General features: G+C 37.1%; 2 protein-coding genes across 2 annotated transcripts in view; both read left to right on the top strand.

The window, feature by feature from the left end:
* The first annotated feature begins 355 nt into the window (after nucleotides 1-355).
* LOC310724913 (rho GTPase-activating protein 22-like) overlaps nucleotides 356-23,863 on the top strand; it is a 35,509-nt gene continuing 12,001 nt past the window's right edge. The window contains exons 1-9 of the mRNA XM_083539354.1: nucleotides 356-678; nucleotides 989-1,124; nucleotides 1,242-1,352; nucleotides 1,567-1,699; nucleotides 3,674-3,852; nucleotides 3,960-4,033; nucleotides 4,140-4,302; nucleotides 16,047-16,242; nucleotides 21,247-21,334. Of these exons, the coding sequence (XP_083395480.1) occupies nucleotides 570-678; nucleotides 989-1,124; nucleotides 1,242-1,352; nucleotides 1,567-1,699; nucleotides 3,674-3,852; nucleotides 3,960-4,033; nucleotides 4,140-4,302; nucleotides 16,047-16,242; nucleotides 21,247-21,334 (1,189 nt within the window). The 5' untranslated portion in view covers nucleotides 356-569. The remainder of the gene's footprint in view (nucleotides 679-988; nucleotides 1,125-1,241; nucleotides 1,353-1,566; nucleotides 1,700-3,673; nucleotides 3,853-3,959; nucleotides 4,034-4,139; nucleotides 4,303-16,046; nucleotides 16,243-21,246; nucleotides 21,335-23,863) is intronic.
* On the top strand, nucleotides 4,576-6,523 carry LOC310724912 (palmitoyltransferase ZDHHC13-like). The gene is made up of 2 exons (XM_083539353.1): nucleotides 4,576-4,769; nucleotides 5,317-6,523. Exons 1-2 carry the CDS (start codon nucleotides 4,629-4,631, stop codon nucleotides 5,770-5,772), a joined length of 597 nt encoding a protein of 198 aa, XP_083395479.1. The 5' UTR covers nucleotides 4,576-4,628; the 3' UTR covers nucleotides 5,773-6,523.

The raw sequence follows: 23,863 nt of genomic DNA, 5'->3' as shown, positions 1-23,863 counted from the left end.
GCAAACAGACAACACAAGACAGTGTGGGACAGACACACAAAATACAAAATAGTGCCGACCAGTAAACCTATTGTATAGTATGATTATACAGTAGTGTGCAAAAGAGGACTATAAACAAGAGAGTATTTGTAAACATAAACACAATGTAGTGCAAAAACAGCAGTAGCAGCAGTTGAGAGGTTTGTTTATTCACTCATTTTCTAAATGAACCATTTTTGTGAATAAGTATGTCCAAATAGAGAAAGCTAAAGTGTTTAAGATATTAATGTAGTCGGTTTTCTTCGGCCTGTATTTTGAAGTTGAACCGAATAATAGTCATGACGATCGCTCGTCACGTGAACACCAGAATCCAGTCAGACGCGAGAGGCGCGGCTCTGTGTCGGTTCAGTTTTGGACGGGGCTACAGCGGGGATTCGACTCACTGTACTGATTCGGTTTGTTTGCTCGGTGTGGAATTAGCGCTTCATTACACCGACTAAGGAGCTTTTTTCTAATTATTTTTTCCGTCGAAGTCTGCAGAGTGTGTGGAAGATGAGTATATTGTAGGTAATGGTTGTAATTGTCGCACAATGCCGCTGGTGACTGGAGGAAGCGGTGTGTTTGAGGCAGTACAGCGGGGAGACGATGAACAGGTAGCGCTGCTGATTGACCAGGACCCAAACCTCCTGCAGCTTAGAGGTCTGACTTCCACATACACTCCTGCAGCGCCCCTGCTTGTTTTTTTTTTTTTTTATAATTAATGAATTACTTACTCACATTTATTTATTGTTTCATGCACCGTGTTTTCTTATAAAAACAATAGCGAAAAGGCCAGGGTGTACATTATTTTGTTTTTCACACTGTAATACCTTCATATAGCATTTTAGGTGACTTATAGGTTGATTTGAAATTTGCACTAGAAGTATAATAATAATAATGAAATTTTACGTAAAGCTGTTATGAACAAATATTTTGGTGTTATAAAAGTAAGTCAGTGTTTTATTCTCAGGTTGGGGTGGATTTACTGCTCTCCATTTTGCGGCCCTTCACGGGAATCGGCCAATAGCTGAACTCCTCCTGAACAGAGGGGCAGACCCCAACATACCCTGTAATGCCGGGCAAACCCCCTTCCACTTTGCCTGCCGGTAAGTCCCTTCTTCTCAACATCCCCCTATTTCACATTGCTCATTATTATATACTTTTTACACATTTACAGAGCATCTGGTGCAGTATATGTAAAATGATTTCCCCTCCTGTAACAGACATGGTAACGTAAACATCATGCACACAATGTTGCAGCATGGGGCAGACCTGCGCATTGTTGATCAGCAGGGGAGAACATCACTGCATCATGCAGTCAGTGGAGGAAGCATGTGAGTAACTCGATCTTCTGTATAATCTGATTTAAGACATTATGCTGATCTGGTGTGTAATCTGTCTCGTGTTCTGCATTAGCGTATCTCCTGCGGGGTTCAAAGCAAGCAGAGTGGCTTTGCAGGAACTAGGGGTGTTTATCATATCGATTATTGACTAATATTAAATATCTCATTGCGCTGACTCTCTTTCTCACTGTTGTCTGATGATCAGTGTTGCCATGCAGTACCTCTGGGAGACAAGCATGTTCCGATTCTCAGATGCTGACCACTTCTTAATCACTCCACTACACGTGGCGGCGTCCACCGGGAATGCTGATGTGGTCCGGTATCTGCTACGAGAAAATGTGAGCTGGTGAATTGGGTTGGAGGATGCATTATTATTTATAATTATAGTCCAATATATCAATTTATTAAGCAATGTGAGTGTTTATATATTTAACATTTATAAAATTTTTCAACTCGAGTTATTATTTATTTAATAATAATAATAATAATAATAATAATATAAATAATAATGCAGTACGAATACAGTACAACACATCAACAACAACAATGATAATGTCAAAGGGAACATTGAAAAGTTTAACTCAGTTTGAATTTGGATCCGACCACAAAGTTTTAGATTTATAAAATATTTTTAAATAAATAAATATATATATATATATATATATATATATATATATATATATATATATATATATATATATAAAAGGAAGGAAATATTGAATAAATATTTAGGATATTGTACTATCTGTAGGTCTCTATTTAAATCGAAGCCGATGTGTGATCTTGAGCAAGTTACAGTAATTTCTGGACTATTAAGCGCACCCAAATATAAGCCTCACCCACTGAATTTGACAGATTTTAATTTTGAACATAAATACGCTGCACCTGTCTATAAGCCGCAGGTGTCTACATTGAAACTAATGAACTTTACACAGGCTTTAATAAAAGACAGTGTCTGTTACACTGCTTGTATCTAAACAGTAGCCTACCAAGAAAGTCATTGTTCACTGTCTTCCTCCTTCCTTTCACAACTATTTCTCTCGGGAGTTTTTCTTTTGGCATCGTCGTGCGTTTAAAAATCACCATCGGTGAATCTTTTCTCCCGATGCCGTGCAGCTCAGAACACAGGTGAAGTGCGTTTTTTTCATGTCCGGTTGTTTTCAGCGTGACGAATGATTCGCATTTCCTGTAGACAGTCCGAGTGAGCGGCAGATCAAATGTCAGAGGAACATCATCTATATTTATGATGTGGTGCAGCCCGATTCAGTGGGAGCGCGATTTAATTGTATATAAAGAATTTCATTGGTTCACTTGAACTTATTCAGCAATTTCATTGGTCTAATGTTATGGGGCTCAGTTTTTTGGCATGAATCTTGGGAAACCGGGAAAAACCCAGGAAAAATCCATAAATTAGCCGCTTCATTGTTTAAGCCGCAGGGTTCAAAGCGTAGGAAAAAAGTAGCGGCTTATAGTCCGGAAAATACGGTAAATGCTTTGTACAAAAAGTGGTTCATTATATTTTGCACGAACTTATGGAGTTAATGCTAGCTCGTGTGCACTCTGTCATTAAAGCAAATCACGACTATACCAAATCCTAAAAAAATAAGATTTGTATGTAAATATAATATATTCCGTTAAAAATGATGAAAAAAAGCATTTGCAGTAGTGCTCTGAGATTTTTAATAAATAGTGAAAAAGCGGCAGGCAATGCATTTTTTGATACAATGTATATGAGTACATTGTTTGAGTTTTGGGGAAAAAAAGATATTTGTTATCCCATTCAGCTATATAAAGTATATTAGAAATATTTTTACACAATTATTCCCAATTCACCCACAAGTCACACGATTTAACAAATTGTAGGCAGCTAATGCAAGAACCCTATAGTCCTCTTGGTATACAGTAGGATTTAAAAGTCTGAGAATATTAGAATGTCAGAATATTGTTTATAGATTTATTACTAAATGTACACAGATTGTAAGATCATTTGCAGGATAAAAAAGAGGGAGTCTAATCTAGAGAGATTTGTGGAAGATTTGATAGATAACCCAAACATCTCTCCAAAGCAGTTAGTTTGCATTATTACTGTGGAAGTTAAAGAATATGTTTTGTGTAGACCTTCTGGTGAGTCACTGTAGTGAAGTGGAGCAGACAGAGATGGTCTTAATTGGCTTTAGGACAATACAATCTTAACCTAATTACTGTAAGTCTATAATCATTGAAACACACTTATTTGTTTAGAAAATGCAGGCTCACGTTTAATGTTAATACAAATGTAATGGAACATTTAACACGTTTTTCTCCTTCACCAGAGATGTTCAGCAGATGCAGTTGACCACCAGGGGGCGACAGCACTGCACGTGGCTGCTGAGAAAGGCGCTATCGAAGTGTGCTGGTCACTTCTGCGCAGCACAGAGCTGCACATTTTACACATGAAAAACCACTCCGGCCTCACACCTTTAGACCTCTGCAGTCGTGGAACGACCTTTAGGTGTGTTCGCCACCACTTTATTGTTCATGTTTAACTGAGCAGAGCTATAAGACGCAAAATCACATGCACATCCGCAATTATTAGAATCTTTTTTTTCTGTGTTCCAGACATCAGCAGCTCACCAAAATGTTAGTGAGATTTATCAATAAACCAAAGAATCAGAAGCCCAGAGAATCCTATGGTATCTTTTATCTGTTGTCTCTAAACACAGCATATTTAAATGTAAGTATAGGAGATTTCCTGCCCTAATGGCTGTTGTGGGTTTATTTTTGTATTTTTTAATGCAGTGATGTACAACTGGACATTTCTTTTGCCGAGTATCAGCGGGGCAGTGGTGCTGCTCATAGCGGCGATTTTGGGAGACAAAGGAGGCGTGTTTTGTGTGCTGTTCTTTCCCCTGCTGGCAAAAGTCACCTTGTCTCAGTACCACAGAATGAGTGACTATCAGAGGTTAGAGGGATGTTGCTATCTTATGTCATTTAACTACTTCATCACGGTTTATTTGGAGAGTTATTTTGTTTCTTTGTTCTTCTCTTTTCACTTCTAGGTTACCCAATCCTATCTATCTTGGAACTTTGACTGCAGGAATAATACATACTGTGATCTGCTTTTACTATAGAATTCTGCCTAATATCCTACCCTGGTAAAAGCTGATATTATGTACTGCATAAAATGTGTTTGATTGTTTTGATACACACTATACTAAGGTTGCCCTTAACCTACTACATATTTGGCCAGCTTATGCACTCTTAAATGTTTCAGTTCTTCATTTTTCTATGGTTCTCTGGCTCTTCTGGAAGCTCCTAACACAGGATCCCGGCCAGCTGCATGCAGCTGATGCAGATCCTCGATTCTCCAGCATAGCAGACTTGGTGGGGTCTAATCAGAGTCTTACACGGTTCTGTATTAACTGTGAGGTGAGAAATCTCCATAGCAGACACATTTTTTTTGCTTTGTTTTTAAATAGTTGTCTTGATTGGAAATCACAAAATGGATATTACATGCATAGTGGGCATCTTTATATATATGGGAAACAAATACATCATAGCTTCATGCAACTTTATTAATAACTTTATTGCATACTCAACATAATTGCTATATCTTTGTAAAAAAAAAAAATATATAAAAATTTAATAAATAATAAACAACACCATAGACACCCAGACTCGTCACCTCCCAACATTGCCCTCCAGTTTAAAAGTAGTGTCAGGTGTGACATGCTCGCTATTGTTTCCTATTAAAGTCCGTCGTCAACCGTTTGACATCTCCAATCCAGGTGTGAGAATAATTTCAAAATTGTCTTGCCAAATGAGTTCTTAAATGCTTTTTGAAAATTTTCTATTTTGCAAGACATTTTGCTTGTGTTAATTTCCCGTATGTGTGAAGACTTTGACACCCAAAATAATTTGTATAATTTATTAAGATTTATTACATAGATTTTTGCTTTCCTATACATCATGCTAGCTGTTCCAAGTGGCCAACTGCAAACACTGTCATCTGTGTGACCTTTGTGTGAGGGATTACGATCACCACTGCCTCTTCCTAAATCGCTGCGTGGGCCAGAACAACCACCGTGTCTTCTTACTCTTCATCCTGACCATGTTAGTGGCACAGGTCTTCTTCATCATCACTGCTGGGTATTATCTTCACTGGAGGTCAGAGGTGGAGGAGAGCTGGAGCTCAGTAGCAACGAAAGAAGCTTGGGTGCTCTTGCTTCTTGTAATCAATGCACTCACTTTCCTGTGGGAGACCTGGCTTCTCTCTGAGCAGTGTAAAACCATCTCCACTGGAACCACCACGTACTTCAGGCAAGGTCGGCAAAAGAAGACTTCTTTTAGCAAGCGTGTGGCCACAGTACTTTTGTTTCTGGTTGAAGGGAAGAATTTTAGCAGCCAAAATCAAAATGCTGTTGACATTTAGTTGTAAGGCAGTTTACTTTCTATACAGACAGTTGCTTTACAGTAAGATTTATTACGTCATTAAGAGTGAGGAATACCTGCTGTTTCTTGAAGTTTTATTGGTGTTTAAACTTTTTTAACGGGTCAAGCATCACTTTGTGCTTCTAACAGAGGAGATATTTTACCTTCTCACTGTTCGATCCACACAGTTTTAATGTTGACATTCATTTTATACTTTTTTTTTTTTAATGGACTGTTTATTCAAATATCATGCCCTTTTTTTTTTTATAATTGAATGCAATATATGGTATTTGGTTTGCATAGCCAGGTTTCAAGTGCTCTAAACAAAATGAACAGTATGGTTGTACAAAGTACTATGGTTTAATTGGGTATACTGAGCTTATACCTTCACTCAACTATGCAGTAAATCAGTGGGATCGTTATGGGAACATTACTGGTCAGACTTTATTTGCATGGTGGCTCATGCAACACCCAGTACCGAGAGTACCATGCTCATTGTGACTATTAAAGTGTGCACTAAGTGTATATTGGGGGTGTAATCCAGAGGCATTATAAGTATCTGTTTCATGCTACCAGTGTTTCCAATGTGTATCTGTTTTCATATTTAAGATTTATACCCAATATGCTCATGGCCTTTTTTTTTTTTACACGTCAATTAAAAAAAAAAACAGTGGTAGAAATATCAGCACTGTCAGCAGGTCGTAAATAAATGCTGTAAAATGCATAGCACAACATGACAGTTAAAAACCTTATGCTTGCCTGGCTTTTTGTTGTGTTCTGCATGCACATTATTAGTCTCACCTACTCTAGGAGCCGTGTGTAGTGTGTGACTCCTTTTTATTTTTGTATTTATTATCATATCTGTGTTTTCTGTGTTTTTCTTTGTGTTCAAACTTAATAATGTATTTGTATTTGTTGGCGTGTGTGTGTGTGTGTCTGTGTCTGCGCCCTGCTGCATCATACAATCAACTAGTGAGCCAATCAATTTGTAGCTGTACAAAATATAAAACCCAGCATATAAAGGTCAGGTTGATATTCACATCAAAGTTCGCTGGAGGTGGAGGGGCACAATCTCAGTATTGTGGATCACCTGGGATTTTTTTGCACAACAGTCTCCATAGAATAGTGTGAAAAACATCAAACATCCAGTGAGCGACAGTTCTATGAGCAGAAACGCCTTGCTGATGATAGACCAAAGTAAAGTCTGTTATGGAAGGCTACAGTGACTCAATAACTATTTACCACATTGTTAAGCAGAAAAGCATCTAAGAGTGCATAATGTGAAACATTCAAGCAGATGGTTGAGATACAGCAAAAGATACTCCATTTCTTTCAGTCACGAAAAGGAATCAGAGGCTACAGTGGATCTTTTCTTGCTGTGGACAGTTTTAGCAAATTGTTTACTACAATTCTATTAATTTTTATTTGTATAGCTGCACGTTTTTATATTTACACTACATTGGGCTCTTTTAGTAAACTGTTGCCTCAGATATCTGTTCTTGGCTAATGCATAAGTGTCTACAAACACACAAAGTAATATAGAACAATATTTAACATAACCCAAAAAACAGTTTGATCCATCTTACTCTATACAGTATTTGAAAAATAGAGTTAGTAGCTGGATGACAAATACCGAGGTTAGTATCAATGAGAACAAAGGCAGCATATTTGATTTAACTGTTAAATTTAGTAAGTCTTTTGCGATGTTGAGAACGTTCTTTTGCTGCTTGCAGCAATGTATTAGCTCTGCTAGAGCACTTGAATTTGTTTCATCATAAATCAGCTGCATAGTCTGCGGTTGCTCTGATCTTAATCTGTCACTGATTTTCTTCTGCTAATGCCAGTTAGCAAAGGTACATGAATCTGCAGGCCTAGTCACTGTTGTATCCACCCTCATCCCTCGCTCTTTGTCATGTCAGTGCAGATTTAGGAGGAAATGCAATTTAGCAGCTAATCTCCCAGCACGACTTCAGAGCAATGGCCTGAGATTGTTGTAGAGAAGCCATCATTATGATCCCATTTAAAAGCCAATTGAAATGTAGATGAATCAGGATTTGGGTCTGGGTAAAATTGTGGTAGTTTTGCCATGTGAAAAAAATGCATGGTGCCCTGTACCCTTCTCAATCTAGGTTACTGTCTTTTTTCCCCCTCACTTGCTGTTCCCATGTCTGTTTCAGTTTTCTCCAGGTTTTCAGGTTTCCTCAGACTTTTCAAGGACAAGCCAGTAGTTTATCCTTTATATGTGGTAAAAGGTGGAAATGTGTATCTATACTGTGTGTGTGAACATGGTGGGCTGTGATCGACTGGAAACCCATCCAGCGTGTATTCACACCTTCGGCCCAGGTCTATAAGCTTTGGATCCACAGTGACCCTAACAAGTATAATCAGTGTGAGGTCTTGGTGAAACATCGCACAGCCTCACTCTCTTTGAATTCCAATGTCACAAAGTAACACTATAGTTATAATTCAAACAGCAAGTTTATCAGGCAGGTAGGTTCCAACATGTAAATGCGCTGCAGGAGTTTTTGTGATGATTCGTGTCAGCCAACTACAATAAAAGGTTTCAAATTTCTCTTTTAAGAAGTGTAATGTGTACAATTTTAACAGACCTGAAGACTTCTGTACTGGAAGCACTGCATATATAGTAATGAGCTAAAAATATGATGTCGTTAGCATGTTTGTGGAAGTAGAATCAAGTGACTTTTAGAAAATTATCTTTTCGTCATTCGAAAAACCCCGATATTCTGGTCTGGACGGTTAAAAAGATATTTGTCTAGAATATGTTTGGTGATATTTAAGTTTTATTAAGTTTGAAAAATGTAATAATTTTCAGTTTGTGTACCCTGTAGTTCGATGTTTTACACATTAACATGCAACACGTCATCATTGGGGAGAAGATATTTCTTAAGAAAGCAAGGAACAGAAAGAACCAAACCTCATGTAAACACACTGCATACTGGCTAATATCACTAGTTAATAATGCCCTCTTTAAATTGCATTCACAATCATTTTGGTTTAAGATGGCAGTTTTGAAACTCAAAATCTAAAGAAATACATTGTATTTGATCAAGAACATGCATGAACTCGAAAACAGTATGCTTAAATGCTAGTGTAACAGGGCAAGTTGTATGAATTGATTAGCTACATGACTGGCAAGCAAGTATAGATGTCTGGTTTTCCTCATATGACAAATATTGGATGTCCACATCATTTGGTTTTTGTCATGTTTTCAAAGCCTGAGGTACCACAGAAATTAGATTGTTCTTTCCTTTTGGAGCAGATGTGTAATTGACAGCTATCACAATGTGAGGAGCTAAAGGTTTTTATGCTTGTGAACATTTGAATCAACCATGTATGAACCAAGAAAGAAAAATGGATAAAGTGCACTTGAGTGGTGTCGGATGGCTAATCTTAAATAGAGCTAATATTCTAATTAATTTGCTAGATTACAGTTATAGGTGTAATAAACAACATTGGCTAAACTATAGTAAAGACATTGACATTATACAGATAATATACTGGGCTATTATCTACTTAGCCACTCATTAGAAATTAATACAAACACATGTCCATGCCAAGAGCGTTAGCTAATGTTCACAGCTAACATCAGAATAAATGGGGAAAAAAGTAACCTCTGTGCCCTCGAGCCTGGCAAGGTTGGTAGTACCAGCAGAGCTGGTTTGAGTAATTCAGAAAAGGCAAATCTCCAGAGATTTCCAAAACCTCTCTAGAGTTTACAAAGAGTGGTGCAAAAACAAAATAGTGAGTGGCTAATGATAGTGATGATAGTGATCTCGATGGGCAAAAATACCTTGTTCGTGAGAGTTCAGAGGAAAGTAGGCAGATTGTTGTGAGTTGCCAGGAAAGGATATAGTATCTTACATAATTCATATTTAGAAACATGAGCAGGAAAGTATCTGAGCATGCACAAAACCTACCAACATACAAACCTTGAGGTGGACAGGCCTTCATATTAGTAGTTCATATATTTGGGTTCCAAACGTGTTAACAAAGAACAGGAATCTAATCACAGGCACAGACTAAACTGGACCCTAGATAAGAAAATAAATCACCTGGTCTTTTTTAGTATTCAGCTTTACATTTTCTGGGAGACTATGATGTGTCTATTATAGTTTCATATACCTGCTCTTGGCGATTTTTTTTACTCATGAACTCAGATGTGGTCTTCTCATCCACCACATGGTTTGTGTCTCATGCATTCTGAAGTGCTTTTCAGCTCATCAAAGTTAAACAATGCTTATTTGAGTTACTGTAGACCTCCTGTCAGGCCAGACCAGACCAGTTTGATCAATCTTCTCTGATCTTTTGATTTGACCTTGGTTTGTGGTTGAATAATAGAAAAGTGAATGAAATGGTACATTTACTGTAGATCACTCTGCAGCTATGATACAATTCATTACACTCACATTTGTGCATATATAAAATATGGAACCAAGGAACAGGTGCAACCAATCAACAGTATAGCATAAGTATTGATGACAACAGGAAACTGTGACCATATAAGGAAAACGACAGATGGCACTGGGTCAGAAGGGCAGGAATCTGTACAGAAGTGATTGTACACATATATTTTCTGTTGTTTTGTATTCATCACATGATATGACTCGAGTCCATTGTCTGTTGTAAAACCCCTATATGGAAAACAGTGAGGGAAATTTTGATGCTATTTATACTAAGCTAAGCAATTTCACTTCTGTGTTGACCAGACTACACTTCCTGAGAGACATTTTGAATGTAGCAAGCACCATCATGTATTTTATTTTGTATGTCAAACGTCATTCTCATATTTCTCAATAGTCAGCTTTCTGTCACGTGATATGTGCAGTGGGAGATGTTTCTACAAAGCGTTTTATTTTTTAGAATAGGTTAAGCACTTGGTAACATTCTAGAATCTGTTTCCCAGGGCTACTTGGATTTTGGTGACATGTATTCTGATTTTTATTACCTAACTGTATGGACAACTGACTGCAGTATTTACGTAAGTGTTTGTTTTCAGTACCTGCATGGTGAAAGCAGGCATTAGCTATTGAATGTGCGTGAAGCTGGACCAGGCTCAGTGATGAACAGTACCAAGTATCATCAATTGAAGACAAAATGGAAGCGTCTAGGTAATGACCCACATGCTCCCACATTGTTTAACTTTATCTGAGCTAATAGAGTACAGTCTATGGCTTAAGACTGTTACTTTTTATCCATTTACATTTATGGCATTTAGCAGATGCCCTTGTCCAGAGCGATGTACAAAAGAGCTTTGAATCTCTATCAATGAAAAAATCTACACTTGATTGCTAGATTATAAACTTAAGATAATTCCGCCTACAACTCAGCTAAGAGGACTTTTAATATGTATTTATAAAAGACAAAGCAAACCTGGAAAAGTGTTTAGTTTAAGTGTTTCAGGAAGTTTCAGGAAGTAGGAAGGTGGTACCAGTCGAGTAGTGCTAGAAGAACCCCATTCATATCCTGTGTGTATGTGATTCTAAATGAATTTTAACTCTGTTGAATGTCACGCATAGTGAAATATAAAAATAATAGCAACATACTTTTTTTTGTGAACATTAATAATAAAACATATAGATTTAATCTGGAAAATGTACTACATTTAATTCATGTAAATTTTGCACAATTTAAAAATTTATTTAATCAATGTTCAAGCTATTTAAAGATTTATGCAGCATATAGCTGTATAGTAAAAAGGAAAAGAACTACAATAAGTAAATGTAGTTGGATAACAAGTGTTACACTATACAGAATACACTATACAAGCTAGACACCATGGTACAGATGACAGAACAGAATTGCCTAAATTTATCACAGTATATCTATATTCTGTATTTAACTAACCATCAGATATTTGCTTGTATAATACATTAAATGTGACTTGTCTACTATGTGGATAATATCTGTTGACCTTCGGTTGCTTGATTGACAATAAGCGCTTTATAGCTTTTCCTAAAATGAAGTTTTTAATTGGACTCAGACCTCTAATTAATTGTCACAGTGGCATTAATTATATTAAAATATTTCATCTCTAGAAAGTAAATGTTTGGAAAAGCAGATTAATGGTGTTGGGTTTAATAGACTGTAAGACGACGCATTTATTAGAGATTTATTAGAGTAAGTGTGCATTTTCAGTTCGGACTTGTGACTAATGCAGACAGATTACAAGTAGAACAGGGAATTGTGAAAAGAACAGGAGAAGTAGGCTTGATACACAAACACACACACACACACACACACACACACACACACACACACAAACAACCTCATCTGATCAGCAGTTCCTGCATATGCCAACTAATACAGACTATGAAGCTAATTTAGAGGAAGGAAGCAGGAGGAAAATGGTAAAGACCCCTTCTGTTTCTTCTCCACTGAATTATTGACAGTAATCATCGAGGCATTTAATGGCCAGGCCAGAGTGGAATTCATTTGGGTGGTGGTGGGGATAAATAATTCATCATGGGTAAGGGCAGATCTGAGTGTGTGCAAGAGGTCCCTCTACTCCAGCTGCCTCTGCATAATGAGAGTGGGAGGGGCTCAGGAAACGTAGAAGAGGGGGGGGGTAGAAGAGAGAAAGAGAGAGAGAGAGAGATGCTGGCTAGAGTCGGTGGATGAGGTGCAACAGGGCGAGGCAGTGGAGGAGAGACTAGTGAAGATCCAAACATGTGGATGGGAGAGCTCAGTGCTGTCCAGCGATGAGCACTATGCTAAGCCCCAAGATCAGACATACGAGGCGAGGTAAGCACTGCACTGCTTCTCTTGGTCCACCCCCATCCCCTACTCCTCTACACTTTGCACTACTTCCTGTGCTTTCAGCATCCGTTTTTTCATCTCATATCTCTTACTTCCCTTGTACAGTATGGCTCGGTCTAGATAATACTGTTCGGTTGCTTAGTAAAATGTTGTCATTTGATTAGTACAAATGTTGACCTAAATGATTTTCCGTTCCATGTCTCTCGCCTCATTGAGTAAATGAAGGTTCACACTCTTTATGAGCTGACTTAAATGTGAAGCATGCATGACAGAGGCATAGTATGAATTAATGATGCAGCGTGATATTTCTGACACATGCTCTTGTCAGAATATAATTCTGACAAGATAATAATGACTTGATATTGTGATATGTGTGGTATATCATTTAAGATGCATGCTTGGCTCTGCTGCAAAGTTTTTTAATGATTGTATTGCAGATCCTATTCTTAGTGCTGTGGTACATTGATGTTTCAACACTCAGGCACAAAGGTTTTACACATAATAACTCATTAGAGCTGAAAGTCAATATTATCTCCTTTATGAGTGCTTGAACTTGTTAAAGAGTAATAATCACTTGAGATTGATGCTCACAGAATAGCAAAATACGTTCAGAAATCTTAAGATCATTTACAATGACTGGTCAAGTGTACATTTGTATAGTGCATGGTCCTGCGCTGAGCAATTGTCTCCCTTGAAAGCAGGTTAAAGGCGTGGTGCTTGTCTGTTTCAGCACTAATGCATTCTGGCTGTAAAAAGCTATTTGTGGATTGATTCCCCCCTGCCTGCTGTGCAACATAATACAGGCGCAGGGAGCTGAACCACACTGCTTTCTTGCTTACCTCTGCCTCTGTGATCCTGCATATGGAACATGTCATGTTTGATGAGGGTTCTGGCTTCACCTGCCATGTTAGATGCTCCGACAGCATGTTTTTCTAATGTTGAGCGAAGAGCTGATTTCATTTTCTTTTTGCCCTACAGTGATTTATTACAGTTGAGCGTGTGTGTGTGTGTCAGACTCTTGTATTTTGCGTTTATTTGTGACTGAATACAGGCAATTTCATATGACTACTGTATGTTTGCTTATAATAATAGTAAACTTCTTTTTTAATAGTACTATTGAATTTTTGTTAGACCTCTCTTAATATGTTTTAATAAGATGTTGACTAACTACTTAACTAACTGTAAAGGGATTGCTTTTTTTTTTTTTTGGAAAGATAGGGAAGCCATATTTCCATTTTTTTTTCATTCTACAGCAGTGAGTATTTATTCAGTTGTGGTATATTGCCCAAGCACTTTGATTAATTGCTGTAAAACACATGTGGATGAGTGCCATCACAAATGGAGGCTCTTTCATCTACTGATGAATTTGAATGTGGAGTCATTCAGACACCAGATTTACTCACTATATTCTCTCCGAATTATTTGACTTTTTAACACTAGCTCTTACCATTAAAAACATGCTGTGTAATGTAACCACATATTCATTTATGTGCGTGTCTGAGATAAGATTTAGTGCCTATCGTGACTGCTGGACCACCATGAAAGAGCTTCACCTCCTCAGAGTTTTTTGCTAGAAAATGCATGAGTCATATGCATTTCCGAGCATGCCCATTCCCTGATAGAAATTGAGAGGCATTTCTTTTGCTTTGCTTCAGCATTTTTGTCACTGTGATCATCATGAACCTGAACTGACTATGAGGCTTATTATGCTTCAATGCTAGCCAGAATGTGTGGAAGAAGGAACAAGAGCCATAAGAACCAATCCCAGTACCATGCAGTATTCATTATCATGCTGTTCTTAATGCCATCCTGAAGGTGTCCTCATAAAATGATAATAAGCCATACTCCAAACTTTTTCCTTTTTTCAGATTTTCCCCTCTGATAACACCATTTCCAGTTCTGGTCTACACACAGCCTGATCAGTACAGGAATAAATTACTTGTTAAATTAATACTTAAAATATTAATATCATATTAAAGTCAGGGAGAGACAAAGAGGATAGTGTGAGGTCAGACACAAAAATGAATTCCCATAGTGCTAAAATGGGCATACATAAAATATGCAAACGTCTCATCAGTCTTCGCTTATTTTTAAATCATTTAGCAATGAGCAGACAAGTGGGTTAATAGAAGAATGTAGGACAATGCATCCAACTTCTCCTCTGCAAACCATTAAATCCTTTACATTTAGCCTTCAATTTGTATTGTTAACAATGTGTCTGGAAATTTGTGTTTTAAGGAGGGAATGGTTTTAGAAGCCCCCCCCCCCTTCCTCCTCCCTCTCTCCTCTTTGCTCCCCATGGTCTGAGTAGCCTACACTAACACTGATGAGGCTTCCATTACCCACAGTGATTTAATAAGATTCTGGCAGTGTCTGCTATTCTCCTTCAGGTAAATGGACTCAGGGAATGGATTGTCCATTATGGCCAGAGACCACAAGACACAACTGTGACTTCGCAAATAGGATGCGTACGAGGGCTAAAACGGGAAAATCGCACGGCTGGATCTAAGAGTGACAGAGCGCTTTTTCTTTTTTGTAATGATGAAATAAGAAACCTGATAGGATTCTGAAGTGTTCCTAGTGCTGTTGAGTCCTTGGTGAAGAATATTTATTGAAGACATTTATTTTGTTACCCTTAAGCAAATAATGATGTGAAGGATGTACATGCTTTGTCTCAACTGGTCATCTACTGTTTTTTATATTTCATATGAAACATATACAGTATAGCTTCAAAGTATTATATATAATTATATTCAAAAGTGGGCTGTTAATCATCACACTTTAATAATCGAGTTAAGGTTTAAAGCTTTTGAGAAAATACATATTCTTGCTAATGGTAAAAAAATAACATGCATTGCTGAATACACCAATCAGGCATACAATTATGACCACCTGACTAATATTGTGTTAGTCACCCTTTGCTGACAAAATAGTCCTGACCCATTGAGCATTAACAGCATTAATTTCAGCAATTTGAGCTACAGGAGCTCATCTGTTGAATCAGACCACACGTCAGCCTTCACTCCCCACGTGCATCCGTGAGCCTTGGTCACCCATGACCTGTCACCAGTTTACCACTGTTCCTTTCTTGGAAAACTTTTAATAGATACTGACCACTGCAGACCAGGAACAGCACACAAGAGCTGCAGTTTTGGAGATGCTCTGACCCAGTTCTCTAGACATTACAATTAGCCCTTGTCAAACTTGCTCAGATTCTTACCCTTGCTAATTTTTCCTGCTTCTAACACATAAAATCTGAGGACAACATTTTTATTTATTTTTATGTATATCCTACCCACTAACAGGTGCCATGATGAAGAGATAATCAGTGAAATTAACTAACCAGTCATAACGCTATTATGCCTGATCAGTGTATCTTTGCAATTTGTCTGACATTTCTTTATTTGTTGCTAAAATATAAATGAATGCACATAAAAATAACCTGATGACTGCTTATTATTTTTTTTGATGTGTCTGGGTGTGTGTACATACAGCCAGGTCTAAGAGCATGGTGATGGGGGAGCTGACACGAGCCTCGAGCCGGCCGTCCTCCCCTTGCCTCCAGGAGAAAGCACTGAAGTCTGGCTGGCTAAAGAAACAGCGTAGCATCATGAAGAATTGGCAGCTGCGCTGGTTTGTGTTAAGAACTGACCAACTTTACTTCTACAAAGACGAAGAGGAAACCAAGCCACAGGTAGCTATTAAAAAGGCTACACTAACAGTGTTATAGACTCAAAACCAGAGTGCACTTGCACATTTTTCTTCTGTACTACTAATGTGTTTTTTTTTTGTTGGGTGCCTTAGCTATTGTAAGAGCTAACTGCTTTGCTTTAAGATTTTATTTGGTGTAGGCTAGAATCATGCGAATATGTCAATACTGTCATACTTCATACTGTCAATCGATGAAAATATTTAATCGGGATTAATAGCATGATTATAGCATAGTATTAGTAACTTAACATTAACATCAACAAATCAACATGGGCATGGACAAATATGGATATATGGATGCTTTATGCAAATGTATCTTTGTTATCAGTGAAACCATACTCAAAATATTCTTGTAAATTTTTTAAACTAATTTTGTTTGAAATTAGGTAAATCATCAGGACACCAAACGGAACCTTTTCTATCTTTCCGCACAGACAGTTTGAATTGCTATCCTTTTTCATATGTATTTATTTAAATTTTTTATAAAAATGGTCAAACAATAATGCATTAATCGCATGTTAATAAAATTAGTGCAGTGAACATTATTTTGCATTAACGCGTTCTTCTCGTTAGGGGTCGCCACAGCGGATCCCATTATCTTCATGCGACCTTGTCCTCTGCATCCCCCTCTTTCAAATTCACCACTTTCATATCTTTCCTCACTATATCCAAAAACCTCCTCCTTTGCCTATTTCTTTTCCTCCTGCCTGGCGGTTCCATCCTCAGCATTCTTCTACCGATATACCCAATGACCTTTCTCTGCACATGTCCAAACCATCTCAATTGGGCCTCTCGCACTTTGTCTCCAAAACGTCCTTCTAATAAAATAATTTCTAATTCTGTCCATCCTCCTCACTCCCAATCTTAGTCTCAGCATTTTCAGCTCTGCAACCTCCAGCTCCACCTCCTGTCTTTTACTCAATGCCACTGTCCTCATACATTTTCTGCACCATCCTCACATACTTCTCTGACACAACTGACTTCCTCATACAGTACCACAACTTCTCTCTCGGCAACCTGTGGTACGTTTTCTCCAAATCCACAAACACACAATGCAACTCCTTCTGACCGTCTCTATACTTCTCCATCTGCATTCTCAAAGCAAATATTGCGTCTGTAATGCTCTTCCTCAGCATGAAACCATACTGTTGCTCACAGATAGTCCCCTCTTCCCTCAGCCTGGCTTCCACTACTCTTTTCCATAACTTCCTTGTGTAACTGATCAACTTAATTCCCCTGTAGTGACTGCAGGTCTGCACAGCTCCCTTATGCGTAAAGATCGGTATCAGCACACTCCTTCTCCATTCTTCAAGCATCCTTTCACCTTCCAGAATCTTGTTAAACAATCTAGTTTAAAATTCTACTGTCATCTTTTCTAAACATCTCCACGTTTCTACTGGTATGTCATCTGGTCCAACCAACTTTCCACTCTTCATCCTCTTAATTGCTGCTCTCACTTCCTCCTCCCCACTTCCTGCTTCACCATCTCCACACCATCCAACCTTCTCTCTCTCATTTTCCTCGTTCATCAGCTGCTTAAAATACTCCCTCCATTTTTTAAACACACTCTCCTCACCAGTCAACACATTTCCAACTGCATCCTTTATTGCTCTAACTTGCAGCACATCCTTCCCAGCTCGGTCCCTCTGCCTGGCCAATTCAACTTCTCATACAGCTCCTCATATGCCTTTTCCTTGGCTTTTGCCACATCCCTCATCACCTGCTGCCACATCTCCATGTACTCCTGCCTACTTTTCTCATCTCTCTGCTGATCTCAATTGTTTCGCCAACTTCTTTCTCCTTATACTTTCCTGTACTTCCTAAATCCACCACCATGTCCTCCTTGAAATTAACAGGTTCATTTTGACAGCCCTATATTTTATTCCATATATTTTTTATGGAATTGCACTGACCTCTCGCTTCATTACATGTGTATTCGGAGGCTTTGATTTCAGAAAATCAGTATGTTACTTAGAAATACTATACTATAATAATACAAATAATAATCACAAATAAGCACATACACTTTTAAGTAAATTTGACCTTTGAATAGGATAAATTAATACATGCACCAAAGGACTTGCAAATAATAATGCAACAGAAAAGTTTACTGGATGGTGGCAGTGTGTTCAGCTGTCATGTGACTGAGCTTTAGAAGTTAGTGAAAATGCGGTGGCTGGCTTTATTTTGCAGCAAACACTCACCATCATCTGTTCATACCTTTTCAATGTACTGTACAATGTGAGCTTGTAAGTGGGTGGCAATTAACAAACCTTTCCACATGACCAAATCTAGAGAATTGGAAACAAATTGCTTAAAGGTATTAGGAAATCATGGCACTAAGTGAATCATAGATGAATTATAATGAAATGTAATAATGACTAATAAAATGTATAAAGTTTTGTTAATTAATACTCTGATTTAAAGTATTAATAAAGATAATTTATAATTAAGCAGTGCAAATTCAGCTATTTATACATTTAACCAGGAAGCATAAAGTCTTGAGGTAAAAATGTTGAGGAAAATAATGTGTTTGTGACAGCTGTTGTTTGACCATTTTTATTAAAAGTACAAATAATTAAATATAAAAAAGGCTAAATTAAAACCTTCAACGCAACACACATACGTCTGTTTATTTTACCCAGATCTAAAAACAAATAAATAAACATGATATAAAAAATCACTAAACATTTGTTTTATTGATGTGCCAAGTTTCAAATCAGCTCTAAAATCCGCCATGATTCACACATCCGCCAATTAACCCTCTGAGGTCGACAAAACGCACCGGCGCGTTTTGTGCCATTGTTTTCCTCGTAACGTGGAAACCAGCTTACTGTAGTCTGTCATTTTTTATCATACAGAAAGAGCAATATATCATTAAAATCTGTAACGGGTCTACTTTAATTTGTATACACTCATAATTACAACAAAATGCTGTGCTTTTGTAAAATAAAGAAAACACACAGACTGCGCTCTCTGCCATCTCTGTCTCTTTCTTCACAGAGACACATAAAACAACCTGAATCTCTGTAAATATTCGCCTCACAGACTAAATAAATATATGAATAGAAGGCTTGAAATGTCTACTTTAACAATACAATATTCTCTGTTTATGTAATCCGTATGAAAGCGAGGAGGGGTACAGTTTCTCCAGTATGAACCCATTATCTGTATACCATAATTACTTTAAAACATTTACAAGAATATTTTTCCTTCATGATCTATGTTAAATATTGTTTCACTAAAAATAAACATACATTTGTATAAGGCATCAAAATTTGTCCATCCCATGTTGATTGGAGATTGGAGAATTTTTTTAAGTATTCATTTAAGGTACATTCAGAACAGATAAAAATGTGCAAAAGTTGCTATTTATCGTAAGTTAGCTCACAACAATCATGCGATTAAATATTCTTTTAAAATCTTGAATCTTTTAAAACATGAGTATCTGTACTTCTGCTTAAGTAAAGAATGTGTGTACTTTTGCCAGCTCTTTTAATTATGAATATAATTTAATTAGATGTTTGTTAGTCATATAGTTACTCATATATAACTCATTTAATTGGTGATTATACAGTGATGCTTGAAATGCTTTTAGAGTCTTCTTTATTTCTGCATAAATGGAACCTAATCACATGAATGAGACAAAAATAATATACATGGTCATTTATTAATTGAGAAAAATGAGCCAATATTACATATCTGTAAATGAAATAAAATGGGAACAGCAGTTAATTTAAAAGTCAAATTAGAGTCCATCTGTTTTCAATCAGTGGGATTTTCAAGTGCCACTGTATGATTCAGTTCATTAACTATTTGAATCATTTTCTAAGTATTAGTGCTTTGATTAATTCATCACTACAGAAGCATTAATTATGTATCAATATTTGTCTCATCATTTAACTTATTCTCAAATATCTCCTGTTTTAGTGTAAAATGTTACCTAGATCCTGACCCATTATGTGAAGAGTATATTTCTTTTCCCTCTTTTGTTCCAAAATTGTGTTTCCGTCAATCTTCTGTTAACTCTTTTCTTTACTGAGGATGAGGTAATGGCTGGCTTAAGGAGGTTTGGATAATGCAGCATATAAAGTGCCTTCTTTACTTAGGACATTTCTTGGATCAATTAAATACAATACACTTAGAAAAACTGGATGATGGGGGCATGACCACATCTTGTACCGCACGGCCCGGGAAGCCACTCTCTCACACCCTTGACCTGTGCTTCTGCTCGAAAGCCTCATAAGTCACACACTGTTTAGCATATATAGAGTGGATGACCTTTGGACTGCAGATACTGTAGTAGGAGTGTGCCGACTGAGGGGGTGAGACATCAGTCGACCTATATAAAACTAATGCTGTTTTTTTTAAGTTCACACTTGGAACATTTTTTCTCATGTGCCAGGTTCCTTTTCCCAAATCCAATTTCTGCTGTAGAATAGTGCTCAGCTCAGTTACATTGATAAATTGGTATTTTAGCCTTATCAATGCCTACATGCTAATATTTGAACTGGCTGCAGCTGTATTATAAAAAGGGCAGTTTGGTTTAGTAAGCAGTTTTCTGTTGCACAGTTCTATAGCTATTGAAGTGACTATGTGAGGTTTAAATCCTTAGGATGAGGTTCAGAGTTGGAGGTGAATAATTTTTAATGGGAAAGTGGCTTAATTGTGCATGTCTCAGCAAATAAAATAAAATAGAGCCTAACAAGCTAACACCGAGCGCTCTACTCCCTCTGCATTTTATCAGGACTGTTATGTCATAGGTACATCGTTCTTTTAGTAATTACCATCAGAATCAATTTTCCATTTAAAATGTCCTCATGGAGAACTAATCTATAATAATCCAAGGAAAATAGCTATTAATTCCACCAGTATTGGAATGAATATTGTGTGTGTGAGAGAGAGGGGATCTGATCTGGGAGGGGTGTGTGTGAATTTTATCCTTGAACTGGCCTATATATCCTGTTATGTTGTTTTTGTTTTTCAGGGCTGCATCCCATTACATGGCTGCCAGGTCAACGAGCTAAGTGCCAATCCTGATGAGCCTGGACGGCATCTTTTTGAAATAGTTCCAGGTGCGTTGGAGCGAAGCAATCTGGTTGCTTAAGAAATGCTGTTTGAAGTGCTTGTGTGATTGCCCTCCAGTTCACCTTTAATATAAGCAGTAAAGAATTTAGGAAAAAAGAGCTTCCAGTCAGGGCAGTGTACTGAACAGGGCTCCCAAGTATTGCAGCAGATGATAGACTGCTTCCTCATTAATGTATTATTCACTACTCAGCAACTAAAGAATCACCTGTGTCACACTGATGGCTATTAGTCTTTTAGGGCACCAGTAGCTATGAGCTGATTATACACTCCTGGGCAAAAAATAGGCAGCTTTTATTGGACTAAATCACTGGTCAGAAATATTAGCAAAAATTAAATAATTGCAATCCCAAAACCCTTCTGTGCTATTATGTGTGTTTAGTATTGTTGCAGTAAAGTGTTTGGTGAAAAGCTAGAAACAGGTCTTCATATACAAAAAGTTTTGGGTAATGATTTAAAAAAAAAAAAAAAAAGTTAATGGTAATGATTTAAATGTTTGATGTGAAATTCAGTTTAATACATGACTTTTTTAGGAGACCAGCCATGTTTGGTTATCTGTCAAACCTGAAGCGGTTTATCAAGGGCCTGATCACAAGCTCACGAATTGAACTAGGTTTTATATAGCAGAGAAAGGTCTACAGTATTTGTTAAATACTTGCTCATTTCCTTATCAATGATTTGATGTTGAAACGATAAATTTTTTTTACACTATTACTTGACAACAAGATTGTCATATTATGTAATCTTTACAAGACTACTTGCATTTTTTAGACTTACTATAATATGATGTACTATCAGCTATTATGTAGCTCAATAAACATACCATCTCAGGGAGAAAAAACCCGAGAAAGTCAACATTTCCCAACCCTCCCCCTTCTGTGTTTCAGCTACAGGTGCACACCAGTACTTTCCCATGAAATTACATCTGCTGACACAGATTCTGTTTATGTCTTCTGTGAACCACCACACACTTTGATTCATCTGTTTTACACACTGTGAAATGTTAGGAAACCATTTTAAGATTTTTGATCATCTTTGGTAATTGGTAGTTTGCTATTGCAAAGAATCGGCCAATATTACAGGCTTGTGTAAGATGCATCTTTTGCTTAGTCTGTGGTCTGGAAGTGGTGAGCTTATGGCATTTACATATGTCCTCAGTTTGTTATTGTCAATGGATCAGATTTGATAAATAAGAATGAAAATATTATAAAATAGTATTGCAGAAAATTCACGATTGCCTTAAATATCATTTTAGAATCTTTTTAATTTAGATACTTTAATCTATCTATCTATCTATCTATCTATCTATCTATCTATCTATCTATCTATCTATCTATCTATCTATCTATCTATCTATCTATCTAGAGAGAGAGAGAGAGAGAGAGAGAGAGAGAGAGAGAGAGAAAGAGATATATATATATATATATATAGTGTATAAAACTGCTATGTCATTACTCTGTCATTTCATCAGGTCTGAACTGGTCACAGTGCATTCGAATTATGCAGATTGCACAGTCACTTGCCACACTTTGTTGGAACATGTAATGCTTTGCCTGTTTATTGGGATGCTTTCCTGCAGTGCCTAGCAACATGTGGATTGATGCAAAGTGCTCCACCTTTTTGTCGTAACTAGCTGATGAGGGAATTCTTTCATTTACACCAAGTAAACTTCGCAAGCTGGCGTTATATCCATCCCAATGCAGGGTTAAAACGGCTGCTGTTAAAGTACACGTGTGGCCACACTTCAAACAATATCCTAAACTGTGGGCGTGCAGATTTTATATTTTATATATCATTTTATATGCAATTATATGTTTGTTCACAGGAACAATGAAACAGCAAGTATGGATGTCCACACACCACTTTTATAATGTTTTTTGTGATTAAGCGGAATCAATATGAATCATTATAGTTATTTTCCCAAATTTTTACCAATCAACATGACACAGTATCTAAAAAAACCAAGCAAACTCTAAATTCTAATGAATCACATTTGACATTGAGATTCAGATTCAAAAGAAAATTATTCATCAGGGTTCATTGACCCAAAAAAGATTGTTGTTTCTGTATGATTTTTGCTGGCATTAAGAGGGAAAATAAAGCAACAGTACTCAAAGTGCTTACAAAGCATTCACAGGATCTTATTGTAAAAAAAAAAAAAAAAAAAGTAGTACAAAGGAATTTCCAAAACATTAGCTGTAAGAAAACTGTCAAGGCCATCATTAACAGGTGGGGAAAATAAGGGCAAGAATTGGACATAACTCCAAAACAGGGTAAAGGATAAGAAGAAAACCTATTAAGGAGACTGAAGAGAGACTACAGCAACATTAAAGGAGCCACATCTGGAAAAGTACTGGTCACTCCCTGCATTTGACAACAATCTCTTGTATTCTTAACATGTCTGTGCTATGGGGTAGGGTGGCTAGACAGAAGCTTTTTTTTAAGGAAATAAACATCCTAAACTTCCAAATTTGGCTAAAACCAAAAATCATTATGTGTTACATGAGACAAGATCATTT

The sequence above is a fragment of the Silurus aristotelis genome (assembly GCF_946808225.1).
Source record: "Silurus aristotelis genome assembly, chromosome: 4".
NCBI classification, from domain to species: Eukaryota; Metazoa; Chordata; class Actinopteri; order Siluriformes; family Siluridae; genus Silurus; species Silurus aristotelis.
Note: the sequence above shows the minus strand (reverse complement) of the source record. Positions and strands in the feature narration are given on the sequence as shown.

Coding starts and splice junctions, on each gene's coding strand:
- LOC310724912 (XM_083539353.1), top strand. CDS start 4,629: ATGGTTCTCTGGCTCTTCTGGAAGCTCCTAACACAGGATCCCGGCCAG. Junction 4,770..5,316: donor GGTTCTGTATTAACTGTGAG/GTGAGAAATCTC, acceptor ACATCATGCTAG/CTGTTCCAAGTGGCCAACTG.